The sequence below is a fragment of the Nicotiana tabacum genome, chromosome 7 (genome assembly GCF_000715075.1).
Source record: "Nicotiana tabacum cultivar K326 chromosome 7, ASM71507v2, whole genome shotgun sequence".
Lineage (NCBI taxonomy): Eukaryota > Viridiplantae > Streptophyta > Magnoliopsida > Solanales > Solanaceae > Nicotiana > Nicotiana tabacum.
Window position 1 is genome coordinate 3054904 of NC_134086.1, and position 20773 is coordinate 3075676.

At 35.1% G+C, this 20773-nt stretch overlaps 1 protein-coding gene across 2 annotated transcripts; it reads left to right on the top strand.

Moving 5' to 3' along the window:
• Positions 1-1775: 1775 nt before the first annotated feature.
• Positions 1776-18678, top strand: LOC107815516 (ATP-dependent DNA helicase 2 subunit KU70). 2 transcript variants are annotated; one of them, XM_075256876.1, is made up of 19 exons: positions 1776-2038; positions 2169-2246; positions 4316-4432; positions 6519-6633; positions 8056-8161; positions 8274-8391; positions 8585-8668; positions 8746-8804; positions 10781-10914; positions 11006-11049; positions 12522-12598; positions 13705-13852; positions 14370-14431; positions 15677-15737; positions 16553-16645; positions 16746-16863; positions 17657-17759; positions 17890-18061; positions 18375-18678. In XM_075256876.1, the coding sequence occupies exons 1-19, from the start codon at positions 1967-1969 to the stop codon at positions 18486-18488; spliced, it is 1875 nt and encodes a 624-aa protein (XP_075112977.1). In that variant the 5' UTR covers positions 1776-1966; the 3' UTR covers positions 18489-18678. The 2 variants fall into 2 exon arrangements, with proteins under 2 accessions (XP_075112977.1, XP_075112978.1); XM_075256877.1 differs by having other exon boundaries at positions 1927-2038; positions 7721-8161.
• The last annotated feature ends 2095 nt before the right edge of the window (positions 18679-20773 follow it).

Here is a 20773-nt window from a genome sequence, read left to right on the forward strand (position 1 = left end):
AAAGGAAGAATCGTTATTAATGTAAATTTCAGAAGAAGATATAAAATTGGAAGGTAGGAGATGAGAGATGGAGAATTTGATGAGCAGTTGCGTCTTTAAAAAATTGGGTGTTTGAGTTAAAATGAATTAAAGAAAAGCGGGTCGTTAACGGAGCGGGTTACAAGTGGGTTAGCGTATTAGGGCTGGCCTTTAAATTTAGCCAATAAAAATATTACATGTGAATTAAATATATATATATTTAAAAAAAGGCCGTTAGAAGTAGGGGCATGACTGAGCCAAAAGTTAAACAATAAGTGCATTTTTGTTCGAAAAGGTGGTAGGAGGGCATTATTGTACCAAATTTAATATTTCAGAGGCATTTTTGGTCCTTTTCCGTACAAAATATAAGTACCAATCAAAATAAATATTTTAATTAAAATAACATACAATACAATCCCTAACAAAAGCTGTAAATGAAAATGTATTGGCAGTACAATTACCTCAATTGAAAAAAGGAAATTTTACCACCTATAGAATAGGTTAGTACCCTATTTATATTAAATAAATACCATTTTAAAATATTACATCCTATAAATACCTTTTATAGTTTATAGCAAAAAATCTAAATATAGTTCCATCCTACAATTAAGGCACCATATATGCTACAAAATATTTTTCTCTCATTTTTTATATTTTCTCTCACCTAATTAGCGTATATCTTCTCTGACTAGCTTTTCTCTCTCTTTTTCCATACACTTTACCCTCTTCTCCCACAAACCTACGTTTCATAAATCTTCTCCCACCCTAAATCTCTATTTCTCCACCATTGTCACCTTTACTCTCTTCTCCCACATACCCACATTACTCAAATTCTTTGTCCTCTCTGTATTTTCACAGCATAATCAATCTTTATTATTATTTGGCATACAAAAACAGATCTATAAAACAATAAATTTCAGCAAGAAAAACGGAAAAAATATAGAGATAGAGAAAGTAAAGGAGAAAGAGATCTAACCGTCCATCTCAACGATAGAGTTTTCAACCTTGATTTTGTTAAAAGCCATGTTTACAGATGAAAGAGGTGAAACTGTATTCACATGTATTCAGCAACATTCGTTTATATATTTTAGATGTATTAAAAAGTTGTGATTATTCTCTTGTATTCAGTTTTAATCAGTTGTAATTAAATTTTATTTAGCAATAGTTAGTTGTATTCAAGTGTTTTATACAACTGTATTCAGTTGTAGTTAGTTATATTCAACTATTTTATTCAGCAGAAGTTAGTTGTATTTTGTTGCATTCAAGAATTTTATTCAGCTGTATTCAATTGTATTTTGTTGTATTCAATAGAAAAAAGGAGAAGAGAATCGAGAAGTTCGATCAGATGTGTTGCTCTGGTTTTTCCTTCTTTTCACGTTTTTGAGTTGCTTTCTTTGAGCAAAATACAAATTAGTGTGTACTCGTTTTAGTTCTTTGAGTTAAATTAGGAGACTATCATGTGCTTTGATTTTCTTCCGTTTTTAACAAGTTTAAGTTCCCAGAATTTGCGCAAAAAAGTTACTGTATTTCACTGAAATTTTGCTTGAATACAGTTAAATACAACTGAAATTTCGCTTGAATACAGTTAAATACAGATAATACTTAGCTGGATTTCCCGTTTTTATGCCCATTTTTTTTCTTGTATTAATGAATACAACCGTTTAAATACATGAAATACATTGTATAAAAATATAAAAGATATCTATAGAGCGTAATATAGCCAAATGTATGTATAAATGACTAATTAGGACTAAAAGATGGTGCTTTGTGAAAAATTAACGAAGTGTCTAAAAGAAGGCGGGAGGCCAAAACTTCGTCTCCTTCTCGAACAAGCAGCCCCTTCAGAAAAAAAGTAGCACTTTTTAAAAAAATAAAACCCCTCTAAAACCTAAAGCCTCATCTTCTTCTGCTTCATTTTATTGTTAAAAATCTTTAGAATTACTTCAATATGTCAATGGACCTAGACCCAGATGAAGTCTTTCGTGACGATGAAGATGATCCAGAAAGTGAATTTTATAAGGTCCCTATTATTATTATTATTATTATCAATAGTAATAATTTTTTATTCACTTATTTGTTTGTGTTAAAATTGAAAATTAAATTATTTTGTATAATTATATCTAAAATGTGCAATCAAATTAAACATCCAGGAAAGAGATGCTACTAAGGAATTATTGGTATACCTTGTGGATGCTTCGCCCAAAATGTTTTCCACTACTTGCCCTACGGTTAGTCCTTAATTATCAGTTACTGTTTCTCATTTTGTTTAATTTTTTTACTTGATTTTGGTTCCATTGTTCTATTGACAAGAGTGGGTTGCGCTAGTGGTGAGCACCCTCCACTTACAACCAAGAGGTTGTGAGTTCGAGAAAAGTGGAGAGTTTTTGGAGGGAGGGATGTCGAGGGTCTATCGGAAACAACCTCTCTACTCCAGGGTAGGGGTAAGGCCTGCGTACACACTATCCTTCCCAGACTCCACTAGTGGGATTATACTGGTTTGTTGTTCTATTGACTTTTTGCCTTACTTCACTTCAGAAATTATTACTCCCTCGTTCCAATTTATGTGACATAGTTTGACTGGGCATTGTTTAAGAAAAAAAGAAAAACATGTGGTCCAAAACAAATTTGTGTGGCATTAAGGGTAAAATGAGAAATTTAAAGTTAAATTTTGTCTAAATATAAAAATGTATCATTATTTTAGGTACAAACTAAAAGCAAAGTGAATCACTTAAATTAGGCTAGAGGAAGTGATAAAACCGTGCCTTCATGGCGTCCGGGCTACCTAGCGTGTTCATCAACTCGATTATTCCACTGAGTACCTACTACCTCCCAGTAGCATCTATAATGGATAACTCTGCCTACCAAGGCTTAAGCAGATGGAAATAGATTACCTAATGTTGTTTTTGCCTCCACCGGAAAACTGGAAAAAATAGAATGTGCCTTTTAAACTATATGATTAGAAGATTAGTTCATTCAGTAGAGGTGAATGGAGATACTTGCCTCCAACCAGCGCATGCATCAGGTAATTCTACCAACCAAGGCTTAGGCAGATATGACTTATCTTTCTCCCTAGTGTTTTTAGTCTCTCCTATGGCCTAAACCCAGCACTCCACAGATACGACTTATCTTCCTCCCTTATTTTTCATCAAGAGGATGTCACAAGAACCGTATTCACAATTATGCTTAACAATAAATGCCTTTCAATCAGATTATAACTTAGCTTCTAAAAGAACTTCACAATGAAACAGTCATCTTTATCAGCTTAACCTAACATCAAGTATCTCCATTCACCTCTACTGAATGAACTAATCTTCTAATCATATAGTTTAAAAGGCACATTCTATTTTTTTCAGTTTTCCGGTGGAGGCAAAAACAACATTAGGTAATCTATTTCCATCTGCTTAAGCCTTGGTAGGCAGAGTTATTCATTATAAATGCTACTGGGAGGTAGTATGTACTCAGTGGAATAATCGAGTTGATGAACACGCTAGCTAGCCCGGACGCCATGAAGGCACGGTTTTATCACTTCCTCTAGCCTAATTTAAATGATGCACTTTGCTTTTAGTTTGTACCTAAAATAATGATACATTTTTATATTTAGACAAAATTTAACTTTAAATTTCTCATTTTATCCTTAATGCCACACAAATTTGTTTTGGACCACATGTTTTTCTTTTTTTCTTAAACAACGCCCAGTCAAACTATGTCACATAAATTGGAACGAGGGAGTAATAATTTCTGAAGTGAAGTAAGGCAAAAAGTCAATAGAACAACAAACCGGTATAATCCCACTAGTGGAGTCTGGGAAGGGTAGTGGAGTCTAGTAGCAGGTACCCAGTAGAATATTCTTGGAGTGCGGAAGCTAACCCATATACCATTGATATAAAAGGAAGAAAAAGAGAAAGAGAGGAAGATAAGTTAGGACCTAATTCCTGCTGTCTTGTTTGGTGTGTTTTGAACTTTTGGCTGGATTCTTGAGAAACAAAAGGTTTTTGGAAACTCCTTTTTTCTTTTATTTCCGAAAAATTTAGGGTATCTCCGGAGGCATATTTTGTTCAGCTTAGGACTAGTTTTTCAAGGAGTAGCAGTGGTGGTTGGGAGGCACCTCCTTGAGATTGGAGTGCTAATGCATTTCAGTTTCTTGTAATTTTTTTATTTTGATTGAGTTTGTGCATGTAGTTGTACAGTTATTACGAGCAATATTTCTCTTGAAAACATTTTTGTCATAATTCTTTAGCATTTTTGACCCTTTGAGTGTAAAACTGTGGAATCCCACTAAATATTTCGATTTTTGCAGGATGATGAAAAGACCGCTACTCATTTTCAACTTTCCATCAATTGCATTGCACAATCTCTCAGAACTCAGATTATTAATAGGTCTTACGATGAAGTTGCTATATGCTTCTTTAACACTGTAAGCTTTTTGTTCCTTATAAACTGTACATCACAAGATGTGCCTTCGACTTCTATTATATAATATCCTTAGTCGCTGCTTTTTTTTTTCTTATCTAAAAACATTTCAGATTTTATGTTAGTCATGCTAAAATCTAGTGCTACCTAATATTTGTAGGATCCTATTTATTATATAAAAAAAGCTGAATCCTGAACTAGCCTTTACTGGACCTTCTTTTCCAGCTTGTTTGTAACTTGAGAATTCTGTTACTTTATAGTGTGAGAGGAAGCTTTCATATTATGGATGGAAATATGTTGCTAACAAAAAGTCTGGCTGTTCAGCCTAGTTTCTAAGTAAACTTACTTGATAAATATGTGTTAGGTTGCCGTGTGGAAAGTGATGTCTTTAGTGGTTCTTGTCTCTTTCTCCTGACATGAAAGAACTTCAGACAAGGAATGAAGCAGAAGTTGTATAAAAAATGTCTCATAAAAGATAGTTGTACAGACTGTATACTGTGACTTAGGGGATAAACGGGTTATGTGTGGTATATGTCATACTTTGGTTTGAACAAACATGGGCTAACTGTTGCTAAGTAATTTAAACTTTATAATTTTACCTCATCATTCTTTGGCGTTCTAGTGGATCGGTCTATATTCTCAGCTAATTAGGGGATGACAGTCTCTATTCATTAGCTATCTGATTAAAATCTAATGTGGATCCATATGCGTATAATTCTTGTTTTGCACTTTGTTAGTTTGTGTTTGCTCCAAGTCGTACAAATGCAGTCTTTAATAAATTCTTGTCCCTTATATAGAGTAAAATCAAAGAATAAAGTAAAATTACTATATTTCTGAAGAATGGTATGAAACTGGTATAGTTATCTGCATCTGAGTTTCAGTTGTACCAAAATCCCTGGTAAGTAGACTAGCTTTTCCTTGTGAGTTGTGTCCTTCTGTTGTTCTAGAGAACTTTCTGCTTGAAACTCTGAGAATGGTATGGAGGCTCAGGACCTCACAGGAAAGAAGAGTTGCAAGGAGCTAGCTGCACCTAGTAATCAGTGGCTGGTCTATCTTATTCCATTACCATCAGTTCGTTGTCTTTCTTGAATCTCTTTGATGAAAATCGTTAGCATCCCACATTGGTGGGGAAATGGCTGTTGTTTGCTTATATTGTCTTCGGCAATACTCACCTCATAACTCATAAGCTAGCTTTTGAAGGTACGGTTAGGCCCAAGGTCCAGTTTTTTTATATGGTATTAGAGCTAGACCCACCTCTACTCTTGGTTTATCTTTTTTTTTTTTTTTGGTTTCCCACCCGGTGTCCGGTACCCGCATTGGAGCTCGACTATATCCGGATTCGCGCCGCGTAAGGCCCCATTCGGGGGGAAGCGCTCCCTACCCCCCCTAATGTTGGGCCACTATGTTATGATATCCACGCTCAAGATGTCCCCCCCCCCCCCCGGGGGGTGGGGTGTCTATTTATATGGTTCTGGGAAATCTATCTTCACCTGAGTTAGACCCAAAGATCACTTTCTTTACAAAATAGCTTTTTAGGTTGAGTTTGACCCAAGGTCCACTTTCTTTACAAAAAATCGCGAACCTCTTGTTGTAAGAGGCAAGAGTAGAAGAAAGGATAGAAAGAGTGCGGTAGCAGAAGATAGAATTATTACAACAAATACAGAAACAAGATGAAGTAATGGGGCTTGTGTGAAGGCCTTAGCCAACTTTTTGTCATTCCATTTAAGGAGTCCTAGGAGGGTATTAGGAATGATGTGGGCGAGAACCATTTCTGTGTGAATTTATTTTCCTTTATCACAAAAGAATGTAAATTTAGATTTTCATTTCCTTGTGGGGATCCAGATCTTCCTTGTACTATATAAGTTTGATTAAATATTATTTGGGTAGGTGATATATATATGTATATGTGATCTAGTTCTATATAGTGCAGCAGACAACGTGAGTAAACAACCACTCTTCTTTCAACGCAAACTAGCTTTTTGCTATTTCTCCCTATTTAACACCCTGTTTCCTGTTTTGTTTCTTATTAGTATCTCCAAATGTCTGTTTAATGATGATTTGTTTATGTTCACCTTTATTTGTAATTTCAGCGGGAAAAAAAGAATTTACAGGACTTAAGTGGCGTTTATGTATTTAATGTTCCAGAAAGAGAGGATCTGGATAGACCAACGGCCAGGCTAATTAAAGAATTTGATCGAATAGAAGGTAAATGTTCATATTGGTCTCTAATTTCGGTGCAAGTTTTTGGTGGGTGTATGGTTATGCAACTATCTCTGTTTAGACAAGATTCTAAATTGGTCGTCAAAAGCCTAGCCATATGTTACATCATTGCAGTCAAACTCACATAATAAATCATCTTTTTTTGTTTTCTTTTATTTTTTCTTCTAAATGTGACTTATTTCTAATATTTAGGAAAACCCATCCATCTCCAACCCCCCTCCCCCCCCCTCCCAAAATAAAAGAAGAGAAGAAAATAAAAAAAGGAAGATGAGAAACAAATTGTGCTTTAGTTGATTATAGACCAGCTGACTTATCTCTTCAGGTGTAATGACCATTTTTGAAACCTTGTATTAGTTTGCTCTCCTTTCTGATGAGCCCTCGTGATCTATAGTTAGCACTTATATTGTTAAAGCACTGGCGTACCTGCATACACTAGGGATGACAGTGTGTATAAAAGGCAAGCTCGGGGAATCTCGGTTTTTACACTTGGCCTTGCTTAGCTAGCTCTTTAGTGTTGGCACCAAGGTACTAAGTTGTGCACTTAATCACCCATGGACTCCCTATTTAAGAGGACATCACTAGACAATCAATTTTGTTGGCAAGTGATAATATTAATTTGGCAAGTGATAGCATCAATTGTTTTCTTTTTCCCTTTCTGTGTAATCAGTGGGCTGATAGACCTATGAATTGTATCATCACTTCAGTCTTAACATACATTCATTGTTTGAAAAATGTTATGCATGCATTTTCTAGTCATAGGAATAAGAAGTTAGAAAAGATAACTTGTTACTAAAAACTAAAAATGACATCTTTCCATCTAAGTTAAAAATTTAAAATCGTTTTTGAACTGGATTTGCCTAATTCTTTTTCGTCGATTAATTACAGATTTTTCAATCTCTTATCCCAAAAATTATTTGTCTCTGTTCTGATTTTCTCTTGCATCACACACATATATGTAAATATATTTTATTTGTATATCAGTCTTAATTTTTTCTACACCTTTCTTCGTTAAAGCCCACACTTTAGTTATTGCGCTTAAAAGGGGACCTTAACGCTTTTCTATACTTTTCAGTTTTGAGAATTCTGGCTTGTCAGATCTTCCAAATGGAACAAGTCTCGCGAATATATGTTGAAGCAATCACTTTGACCGACTCTTCACAATTGTTGTATGAAGTGCTTTAATAGTCCTTATTTGACCAGAAAACTGGAATATCCTAAAATGATGTTTATTTCATAATTAGTAATAATGCAGAGAATTTTCTGCTATGTCAAAGGACTGACAAAGCTTCATCCTCTATGCTATCAGTTACATCTGCTGCCTCGTCAATGGATGGACTTAACACGGTGTGACTTTTTTCTTTGGTTTTCTAGAGTAATGCTGCAATCACCTGTTTTAAATGTTTGCAGAAAGATTTGATAAAGAAATAGGCAGTAAGTATGGAATTGTGCCTGGCTCTCGTGAGAATTCTCTTTACAATGCTCTCTGGGTTGCACAAGCCCTTCTCCGTAAAGGGTAAGATTTGTTCTATTCTCCAGTTTACTAGCCATTTCCTTTTCATTTCTCTTTGTTTTCCCCTGAAATGCTGTGCGGCCCCTATTTTACTTGTCTTTAAAACCATTTTCAGATCTGCAAAAATTGCTGACAAACGCATGCTCTTGTTTACAAATGAAGATGATCCTTTTGGAAATCTCAAAGGTGTCATAAAAGTGGATATGATGAGGACAACACTGCAGCGTGCCAAAGTATAGTATCTATGCCACATATTGATATATCAATATTTTAGTCAGTTGAAAACAAATCCTATGGGAAAAAGTAAATTTATGTAAAGATAACTCTGAGTGAATAAAAATTTAGATTGTTTTGTAACTTTGCTTGTCAAATAGTTTTTGAATAACTATTATACTACCATTCTACTCATATCGCTAATGGTTGCAGGATGCTCAAGATCTTGGTATTGCAATTGAGCTTCTTCCACTAAGTCGACCAGATGATGAGTTCAATGTTTCCCTTTTCTATACTGTATGGTCATTGTTTATGTTTTAGATCCTTTAAAAGTTGCACGTCGTTGTTATCTAATTCAAGATCTTGGGCTTCAGGATTTACTTGGTTTGGAGGGTGATGACCTTGCTCAGTTCAAGGCTCTTGTAGGAGAGAGGTATACCTTACAAAAATCTTCAACTGTTGAGAATTCCTCATGGATAGTTGTGAGCTATTCAAGTTTGTTAATATGCTTGGTATATGTATGGCTATCTCATATTTTAGCACTAGTCAAATGATGAATCTCCATGTAAAAGTAAAACTCTTTCTGAAGGACTTGATAGTTATTAACACAACCTAATGTAATATGCTTAATGATTATTCATTAAAGGAGCCCAAAAGTAGAAGAGGTTGTTTCATAATAGTCGTGCTTTCTTTCGGTGACTGAAGTGAGGTGGTTGTTTGTTGTAAAAATATTTCTCTAAGTGATCTTATGTTCATGAAGAACAAATCACTTAAGTTTTCTTTTCTGCAACTTCTTAGAATAGTCATAGGGGTGTTCATGTTAGAAGAACGTTAAGTTTATTAATTGAAAACTTTCCTTTAAAGAATCAAATTCCCTAACTTTATCTATAGATTAAAAGATTTATCCTTTAATTCAAATTTATTTTTATTACGTAGTCTAATAGATATTGTCTTAAAACTGCCAAGTAGCTTTTTATTAGCTTACCACTTGGCTTAACCTCAATGCAAACTACTCTCCTATTTTATATATATAGAAAGATATAGATAATAGATATTGTTTTAAAATTGCTTAGTGGATTTTTATTAGCTTGTCACTTGGCTTAACCTCAATGCAAACTACTCTCCTATTTGTTATATATAGATATAGAATCAGATTATTAACGTTCAGGGTTTTCTGTCTGTCCCTTCAAGATGCATTTCTCCTTATGTCTAGGCATTTATAAAAGCATGCATGTATTTTTCTATGTAGTTTAACATAATATAATCATATTTTTTGATAAGTAACACAATGTAATCATATAATACCATTGAAGTTTCTAAAGATTAGAAAATCTTTGAATTTGTTGTATCACTAGACCACGATGCAGATAGATTTAATCCTGATAGAAAGCTACTATCATGTAAGAAAAATAATTGCTGAGAGACAGACATAGATATATAAGACAGACAAGATTATCGTCCAATATAATTAGGTAGGGACATCACAAGTCTGGTAAATGAAATATGAAAGTATAGTTACCATGTGGTTGTTCCGTTGAGTAGCATTTAGCAGACATGAATAGATACAGAGATAAAACTTTGAAAATTAGAGGAATTGACCATGAAAAGGGCATAAAATTCACCAACTTGTGTATAACGCAAGTAAAAAAGAGCATACTACTAAAGAGAGAATGAAGAATGTTCAGACTATCAGCAAAGCTCCTCTACTTCCAATTTCAGGCTTCACTGAAGAAGGACAGGTTTCATCTTTTTCAATAGGTGTTGTTTACTGTACAATGTACTTCTTTGTTATTTGAACAGTCGTCTTGAGCAATAGGAAGAGGTCTTTTACTGGAAGGAGAACAGAAGGGAAATAACATCCATTTTGTGCCTGTAGAGAGAAATGAGTGGTCCAGATGGGTGATATGAATGGTCAACATATTACTTGTTAGTTTCATTTATTTATTTATTTTCTTGATTGATGAAATGAATACTCAAATGTGGAAAACCAAAGAACATGAAGATGGGATGACCAGATTGGTGTTTGGTGGTTTGGGGGGGGGGGGTTGAATTACAACTTGGGTAGACGCTCAAGATTTGGTGTCTGTGCTTCCTACGTTGCTAAACAGCTCAATTTTGTACACGCTTTTTATTTATCTGGGAATCTGACTGGTGGCGGGTCTTGTGCCTATGTTACTGGTTTATGCATTTTTAGAATTTCCTCCCTTTCCTTATAAAAAGAAAATTCCTCCATTTCCGAAATCTGTGGTTTTATTCTCTTATGATCGAGATGTCTGGATATAAATGCCAGTTTGCAAGGTGTTAAGGAGTTGAATGCACTTAGAGCCTGTTAGTTTTTATTATCCTTTTAGAGCCTAAATTTACTAGTAATGTGTTGGCCATGTTCCTTCCCTATGTTTGCTATATCAGGTTTGAAGATCTGAAAGACCAGCTAAGAAAACGCATGTTTAAGAAGCGCAGAGTTCGAAGACTTAGATTTGTGATTTTTAATGGATTATCTATTGAACTTAACACCTATGCTTTGATCCGTCCAACTAATCCTGGTCTGCCTTTGTTGCCCTATCTTTCACTATGTAATGATTACTGTTAGGTGACTATGAAGTAATCTTCAGACCTCTTTTTAACTTTCTGCAGGGACAATAACTTGGCTTGACTCGATGACCAATCTTCCTTTAACGGTACTTATTAGCTTCATCATCATGCTTTGCTTTTTAATCTTTTTTTTTTCTCTTGCAGTTTTCTTTCAGTTGCTGAATTCATGTGCATCTCTTTTTTGGTGGAAGGGAGCTTCATGGAATGATTGATCATAACTAACCTTTGTACTTTTTGGGGATTCTTTATAAGTTCTGACTGTAACAGATTTGCAGCTATCTTTTGCTTATTCGTTGAGGATTAGTTGCTGTTTCCTTTCTTTAGAACACCGACCATTTCGTCCTAAGCAAAATCTTATTTGACCTTCGATCTTCCTATATATTCTGTCAGCATTTAGTTGGGTGATTGCATCTATACATTTTTATGGAAAGAACTATCAGGATAAGTTTTTGGTTTCACTTCTCTGTACATCCCAAGCATACAACTATTTTTTTTTTGGTTTCCTTGCGGGCCAATCATGTTGAGATCCAGGTAATGAATATTATCTGCTACCCTTCATTAATGAATATCGTGTGGAGATCTTGCTATGAGTCCATTGCAAAACGAACAAGCAACTTTATTAAATAAAATGATCATGATTTTTTTTAGTTTATCTGATGTTATTTATTAAACTGACTCCTTCCAAAGCACTTTAGGTGCTCTTATCTAAGTATTTCTAGTTTCTTGTTCCACATTCTATCTTGAAAAAATAATACATAGAATCCTGCATATGTTATATAGGTATTATTTGTGCAACTTTTATACTAACGTTGTGTTACATTGTTAGACTAGTTCTACTAATCCAAACTTTTGTACCACAACCAAGTGTTGTATTAGTAATGTTGGGTTTTATACTGAACTTACTATTTATTATACGGGAAATCAAATAAGCTCGTAGAGTTTATGGAGTTCATTGGAAAAGTTATTACTCTCTACTTCGGATTAGTAGTGTCTTTGGAGAATCTAATTGGTGTGTTAGATCTAGCACACAAGTTTCACTAGGAAAAAAAGGGTAGCCCGGTGCACGAAGCATCCCGCATTCACGCAGGGTTCGGGGAAGGGCCGTACTCACACAAGGTTCACTAGATGAGAAGTATTTGTAGTTATAGACGGTGTGGGCTGCATGTTGAGATGGTGTTGCAAGTGGGTGGAACGGCATAATGTTGCATATTGGACATTTTTTCCGAAAAGAAGAAGACTCAATTTCGGATAAGAAATTTCTAAAGGTGTTGAACTATTTTGTCCATTGCCTTAAATGCTTTCTTCATATATTTGTTCGTGCATGTAACGACAACAATTTTTTGCCATGTCATATCAGTATTTGGTAAGGTATTGAGGAATTTTGTGTCAGCTTGTCTCCAAGTCCCTTCTTTCTAGGGCTATTTTTCTGATAACTTCAAGTTGTCAATTGTCATTGAAGTTGGTAGAAAATTTAATGAAATGTCTGTTCTGCTCTTCTGATAGGATTTTGATATAGAGTACGTCTTTAAACCTCTGCTGTGTTCTTTCTTGTTTACAGACAGAGAGATCCTTCATATGTGCTGATACTGCTGCTATAATTCAGGAGCCTGTAAAGCGCTTTCAATCTTACAAGAAGTTGGTATCTGTTTCTTAAAAAATGACTCCTTCCTCTAGTACGCTAGTTTTCTTCTTCTGCTACTATGATTCTACGCTTCTCTTTTGCTTCTTTCTTCTATTATCCTTATTTTAGGATATCTGTTTAGGAGGGAAAAGTTTACATGTTTCTGCCAAACCTTTCTATTATAAAATAAAATTATTAATGCATTTAAATCTGAAATTGGATGCTGCAAATTAGTTTTTTTATAATGGTAGATAAATCGGGAATCGAAAATCAATTTGCAATTGATGTTATCCTTCTATGGCCTGTTGAGAGTATATTTTATTGATGACCACTTTGAGTGGTCGATTAAGATTGTCATTATTTTATATTGGATGCTCAAATTAATAACTTTAGTTCCAATTTGATGTTAGAAGTACTGAATGCATACATGTTAGTTAAACTTCTGAGTTTTGAAGATTGTGCTCTTCATTTTGAAATAGTGTGAGCTCTCTTCTCTTTTTGCTTAATGCTCCGTTGACTTTGTCGACTTTTGCATTTTGTCATATAAACACTGTAGAATATTATTTTATTGTTAATAATTGTGTTATCATATTTCGGGATCCAAAAAATTTAGGAGAGTTTTCCGATATCGCAAACTCATATAGAGTGCATTCATGTATGTTGTCAGCAATCAATTTCAGTTAAAAAAAATTCAGTTTCAACAGGTAGAGTGAATGTCTGAATGATAATTTGTTTCTTTGACAAAACTTCAAAAATTTAACCACTAAAGATTAGCTCATAATACCAGAACATACTAAAAAGGAGAAAAAATTTAAGGTAGCATAATATCTATGCAGATTATCCAAAGAGAAGCCAAATATTACCAACAAGCCTCGCCACAGACTATACAAATTTTCAGCACCCAGCAGTGCTATTTTAATTGGAAACAGGGTGATAAATCTCCACTATTTGAATATTGAAAAGATTGTGTAGTGAACTTAGTAATCGTGGAAAAATTTCAAATTTTGTTTCCATGATATGCTATCATTTGCTTTATTTAATGATCTAATGACCAGCCCAACTTGACCCTGGTGTACTTCTTCAACCATTCACTGATGTCTTGTTCGCTTTTTTGTTTCAGCGAGAACGTCATGTTTTCTGTGGATGAGCTTTCAGAAGTCAAGAGAGTTTCAACTGGACATCTTCGTCTTCTGGGCTTCAAGCCTTTGAGCTGTTTAAAGGATTATCATAACCTGAAGCCAGCAACTTTTGCCTTTCCCAGTGATGAGGTAGTTTCTTCAATAAGCCACCTACATTTTGCTTCTTTTGTTTCGGGATATGATCATTGTTAAAGGCTATTCACAGTCTTCATTGTTGATTGTCTATGCTGGTTGATGTTAGTCTAACCATTATTGGTAAGAGTTTTTATATAAAGCATATGACACTTTTGCCAGTTTATCTTGTTGACAGAAGGGATAGTGGATTGGATTATTTCACCTTTTAAAACTACATCTAGCTGACAAAAGTGCATGTCATGTGAATCTCTCAGTAATAAACAAACGAGTCTGATGAGTGATCTGGAACGTTATGCTTTATTTCAACATTTCTATACCTATCTTCATGTCCATATGGCATAGTTAATCAAACTTAGCTTTAACAACTTGCACTATGCGGTACTAGTAGTTTTAACCCATAACGTTTTTTCCGCTTCGAAACCACCAATTATGAATTATGCCTCTCACCATCTCGTAGAATATGTCATTTCCATGATGATCAATTCTGTTGCTTCTCCTTGGTCCCTGGCAGGAAATGATTGGAAGCACTTGTCTTTTCGTTGCACTCCACAGATCAATGGTGCGGCTTAAGCGGTTAGTATGCCTGAATATGTTGTTTATTGAATTAGAAAATACGTTTAAGTTGCACCCGAGGGTGTGACCTAGTGGTCAATTATGTGGGTGAGAACCATGAGGTCTAAGGTTCAAATCCCAGCGGAGGCAAAAATTTACTTCTCATCTATCCAAGCCTTGGTGGGTAGAGTTACCTGGTACCTGTTGCTGGTAGGAGGTGACAAATATTCCGTGGAATTAGTCGAGGTGCGCGCAAGCTGGACACCACGGTTATCAAAAGAACAAAAATACGTTTAAGTTAATAGTAGGGAGTGATAAGTGCCAGTTATGCATATCTTGACCTATTATCTAATTCTACAAGTGGCGCTCGATAGGAAGGTGTGGAGGTCGAGAATTAGGGTTGTGGGTTGAAAAACAGTCTAGAGTTTCGCCTAGTCTTACAAGTAGTATTAGTACTACTCTTGTATTTTCCTATTCCTAGAAACTTGGTATTTCACGGTGTGTCATTATTTCCAGCAGGATTGACTCTATTCTTGTAGTGTCATATTCTTGGATCTTTGTTATTACACATTGCACCATTTGCTTCGTGTCTTATTACCTTCTTGTCGCTATTGTTTGTTTATTGCTTCATTTTCACCGTTCTTGAGCCGAAGGTCTTTCGGAAACAATCTCTCTACCTCCATAAGGTAGGGGTAAGGTCTGCATACACTTACCCTCCCCAGACCGCATGGGATTTCACTGGGTTTTTTGTTGTTGTTGTTGTTGTTGTATCTAATTTTAGAAGTTGCTAGATGCCCTCTTTCTTCAGTAAAGGTTCATGCACTGTACTTTGAACTGGTTTTTCATTTTCATTTCTGTCAATGATTGTTTTTAAAATTAAAATCTGAAAATGTGTGTCTGGGCAGCCTTTTTCTTAAAGTAGATTCAGGCAACTGTTTTGTTTTCTTCATCTCCCTCACATTTCACCCTATTTTAGGTAGTTTAAGCAAGTCTATCAGCATGCTGCTGTGCTCTAATGCTGTGCTGAATTTTGTTTGAAGCCATGTGTTAAAACAGGCTGCAACTAGTTTGTGTTGATCTCAACCATTACTTAAGTGGCACTTTTTGCTGACTTTTGGGCATTTTTCTGCTTGCGTTTTCCTCATTAATACCAGTTTTAATTATTTTATATGTACCCTACCCTAGAAATAAATCCATCATCTTTTTGTTGCTATGCTTCTGAAGCGTGTTGCTATTCTTGTGTTTGACTTTTAACTATCATCGCAGCTTTGCAGTTGCTTTCTATGGGAATTCAAGTCATCCTCAATTGGTTGCTCTTGTTGCACAAGTAAGATATCTTTTTCCCTCTCTAAATATTTTTAGCTTATAATGTAAGATAATTCTGCCATTGATGCACCCATGATTGCTGATGCTGGGATCAGCAATCGCCTCTGACATGCATTGAAGGATATGAAGAGTAATCTGGCACTTTTCCAGGTCAAGAATCATATTGTTCTTGCAATTCAAGAGAGTTTTAAGAATTTAAATCGAAGATTTCTTAACCATTATGTGAAAGTAATTTCAGATTCCAAGAATAAAAGAACTTTCCTTCATGTGGCTCAGCATGTAGCTCTCTTGTGTTTTAATTACCAATTTCAATAAGAGCCTATCTTCTTTTGTTCTCTTTCAAATGGTATTGGAGCCTCTACGATTTTGATAGAAACTTAAGTAGTTATTCTTACTGGCACCTCATGCTAGGCGAAAGTTTTTCTTCTTTTTATTTTCAGAGTTCAACATTCCGGTCTCTTTCTGCACCTCTTTCGCGATCATTGTGGCTAGACTAAGCCTTTTTTTGTGGGCTGTTTTGGCGACACCACTTCTCTTTTTGATAAATACTTCTAGATTTTTTAAAACACCTACTTTAAAATAATGATCTTTTCCTGGTCCCACTAACTTATGACTGTAACATTAGTATTCTTTTCTATCTTTAGTAATATAATAATATGCAAGTCAAGACACCTTGTAAAACTTTGAGCGCGTTCGAACTTCTCAGTGGAAATGGGGTGGAGGAAGTAGCCCTTTTTGGTGTATCTTTTGTCTGTGAATATCGGCAAAAACTTCTAACTGTTTATCATATATTTTCTTGGTTTTTGATAATTGCAGGATGAAATAACGACTCCTAGTGGTCAAGTCGAGCCACCAGGGATGCATCTCATTTATCTTCCATATTCTGACGATATCAGACATGTTGAAGAGGCAGGCAGAATGTTTTTTATCTCAATGATTAGTCATAATTTTTTTTTCTTTTGTGAAAAATAATGAAGTCTACATCTAACGGATGTGGTTATACCTGCAGCTTCATACTGATCCAAATTCCGTACCTCATGCGACTGACGACCAGATAAAGAAGGCCTCTGCTTTAGTGAGACGGATTGACCTCAAAGATTTTTCTGTGTGCCAATTTGCCAATCCTGGTAAGATCTCATAACTTGGGGAAGCTGATCAAAATTCTATGCTGCCACTATATGTAGTTTCTACTTTCTATTCCAAATGGAAGCTTTTACAAGGCTCTTTGCTGTTATTAGAATTGGAAGAGTGGGCTGATAATTTTTTATGGCGTGGAACCTTTTTTGGAGCTTGATGTTATGGTTGGACCGATCTATCCGATCCATCTATTAGTTGATTAAATGGAAATTAATAAGTGTAAAATTATGAGGTGGACATCCAAAAGAAGAGAAGTTCCTCATATAATTTGTTAAACATTTTGAGGTGGTGTAAATTGCTGAATCTGCTCATAAACTTTAAATAAAATAGAACTTTTAAAACTCTTGCTATTTAAAGAGGTCTGTAAATTCTGTTAATCCATATATCTGCATCTGCAGAATATTAAGAAAACGAAAAATGTATAAAAAAGTTCAACAATATGACCTTTACATTAATGAACTATTTGTAATTCATTCATGATATAGATTCATGTTCTGCTTGCAAAGTTGATGTATCAGGCTGATCTTAGATTGCACAGTAGACCATGTAGGATATTTTGTATTTTCTGTTTCTTATTAAATCACCGTGAAAGAATGCTAGTGTGAAGTAGGACACCTAATTCATAGGAGACCCTCTCCAATTAACAAGCATTCTTAATTTCTACAGAACAGTATGAAGTGGAGTGCCCCTTCTATATGCATCACCTCCTTCCTAAGAATTGTAGTTTATATTTTGGGTCATATAGAAATTCCGTTTGTATTCTTACAAGAGCATTTCTTGCAGCATTGCAGAGACATTATGCAGTATTACAAGCTCTTGCACTTGATGAAGACGAGATGCCTGAAATTAAAGACGAGACTCTTCCCGATGAAGAAGGGATGGCCAGGTAGTGACGGATTTCCACCATCTTAGGTCCCTTTATTCTGTGGTTTTGGTTTCTTTTAGTTTTCAACTTGGCTCTATGTTCAGAAAACTTGTTATTCTGACATTTCTTTTGTATATCGTTTGGGTGCTAGGCCTGGTATTGTCAAAGCATTGGAAGAATTTAAGCTCTCTGTATATGGAGAGAACTATGAGGAGGACGATGCAAAAACTGATGGAAAAGCTGAACCCTCTAGGAAACGGAAAGCAAATGCTATGAAAGAATATTCCAACTATGACTGGTCTGACCTTGCAGATAATGGGAAGGTAACATTTTCAAGCTTATGATGTTACGCTATAGATTCTTGCCTTAGTTCTGGGCTTAACAACAGATTCAAAATGTTATCAAACTATAATTTTAGGGATGGTTTGTGCTAGCTAAGTTAGTTGCAACACAGAAGTCTGTTAGTTATTCAAGTATGCAAGGAATTTTTATCAACACCCGACTCTTTTTCAGAAATACTTTGGCCTAGACTGTTATCAAAACCTGACTCTTTTTCAGAATGCACATCATAGAATTCCATTAGTTTTCAGTAGTATATATATTGAGTTTCACTTTTTTTTGTTTGCCATCTTGCAGTTAAAGGATTTAACAGTTGTAGAGCTGAAGTATTACCTAGCTGCACATAACATTCCGGTCACCGGAAAGAAAGAAGCCTTGATTAGTAGGATCTTAACTCATATGGGTAAGTGAGTTGTAACTATTTCAGATCTTTTGGCTGTTTGCCATAAGTTTGTACAGTATACACTCTTTTTTGTAGCTTGTTAAGTAGTTAATCTTTCTTTCAGTATGAGACTTGTACCTCTGGCATTGTTTTGGAAATTAAGTGTTATTGTCATCTGTTGTTGCATGTATATGAAAAATTGTGGTGACATTGATCAAATATGGATGTCAATGGGGTACGAATGGAGTTAAGTATACCTGACCAGCTTTGCCAATACTCCTTAGAAAAATTAACTTAAATAGCCTCTCATCCAAAAAATAGCCGGCAGATGTATAACATATGTATAGTTTATGTATATCGTCTAGGAGCTGTAAATATTTTTAGCCGAGCGGCTAAATGTGTAACTTATCCCCTCCTCTCATCACGTGTGGACGGGAGAAATTTAAAAATAGCCAGATTTACAACTAGTCATTCAAAAATAACCATAGTTTCAAAATTAATCGAAATTTAGCCACTTTTCATGTAAAGGTAAATCTGAGCGAAAACACTGTTCAAAACTCGAAAAATACGCCCGTATATTATATTGGAGTTCCAGCATAAGTATGCTTAAAATCCAGCATATTATACGGGAGTTCCAGGATAACTATGTGCTGGAGTTCCAGCATAAGTACACTAGAACTCCAGCATAATATACGGAAGTTCCAGCAAGTATAAATGTCCAGTATAATATGCTGGAGTTTGGAGCACCGGTGCTCCAGTCTCTCGTATATTATACATGAGTCAGCAAAATATACTGGTCCAACATAATATGCTGGAGTTCGTACACAAATATACCGAACTCCCGTATATTATACGGGACCGGTCTCTGTTGCAGCAAAATAGTGGCTATTTTTCATTGACTTCGTAAACGGTGGCTATTTTTGATTGACCAATCCGAAAACTGGCTATACCGTGCTATTTTGACCGTGTAGAGGTCCAAAACCAAACTGGGTAATCGAACACATCCAATGCCAACATAAATTTCATTTTAAAATGATTATCAACAAGTTCTATTTCAAAGTGAATTCAACTCGTTTTATTCCTATCAATCATTTCCAGTCACGGCAATCCCACCCGGACTCAAGCTGATTATCCAAGAGTATCTAAGTTGTAACAATTATAATTAAATCGTAGGCCTTTCACGAAAAAAGAAATTGATAGGTGATGACTTATATTAAAGCCATGCAAATATAAAGTTACTTTAAGTATAATAAAAATATGAGGATAAATTCACACACATAAAACGTATTAGAGTATTGACCTATGAACAAGCCCAATAATTTAGTGTCATAATAACATCAATAACAATGTTATTGATAAATATTAAAAGTATTAATTGACAAATGTCAACTCAATTGAATAATTTCGTCACATATTTGGAGAAAAGTTTCATCTTAGATTTGATCCAAAACTTGAGTCATGGATTTCACAAGCAGAATCTCATCAAATCTTCCCTCTTCGCCTTTAGTTATATTAAAAAATACTTATAATTTTTATTATGACTGTCCCTCGTACGTTACCCCTGATTTCATTATCAGTGGACCAACCACTAATTCATAAGTCATAACAGGTGAAATTCAAAAATAGCGAGATTTACAACTGGTCGTTTAAAAATAGTCCAGTTTCAAAAGTAATCGAAATTTAGCCACTTTTCATATAAAGATAAATCTGAGCAAAAATACTGTTCAAAATCCGGAAAATACGCCAGTATATTATACTAGAGTTACAGCATAAGTATGCTTGAACTCCAACATATTATACTGGAGTTCCAGGATAAGTATGCTGGAACTCCAGCATAATATGATGGAGTTCCAACATAAGTACACTAGAACTCCAGCATAATATACTGGAGTTCCAGTATATTATACTGGAGTTAGCAAAGTATACCGGTCCAGCATAATATGCTGGAGTTCATACACAGGTGCACCGAACTCCAGTATATTATGCTGGACCGGTCTCTGTTGCAGCAAAATAGTGGTTATTTTTCATTGACTTCATAAACGCTGGCTATTTTTGAATAACTAATCCGAAAAATAGCTATACCGTGCTATTTTTACGTCATGACATCTCGTGCCAAGTTCAATTAAGCTTGTCTTTAACCCTCCTGTTCATACAGCCTATGAAAAATATAGTGTTCTTTTATCAAGATAAAATACTTGGGAAATTTCAGATAACTAAGGTAGGTTAATGAGATCATCAAAATACACGCATATGCATTTTTCCTCTGTTATGTCACGCAGTCTGAAAATTTTAGAGTAATTTGATACATAGTTTA

Excerpts from the sequence above, each read along its gene's own strand:
- LOC107815516 (XM_075256876.1), top strand. The coding sequence starts at position 1,967 with ATGTCAATGGACCTAGACCCAGATGAAGTCTTTCGTGACGATGAAGAT. Across the intron at positions 12,599-13,704 it reads CGCTTTCAATCTTACAAGAA|CGAGAACGTCATGTTTTCTG; the intron begins GTTGGTATCTGT and ends TTTTTGTTTCAG. Across the intron at positions 16,646-16,745 it reads ATATCAGACATGTTGAAGAG|CTTCATACTGATCCAAATTC; the intron begins GCAGGCAGAATG and ends TTATACCTGCAG.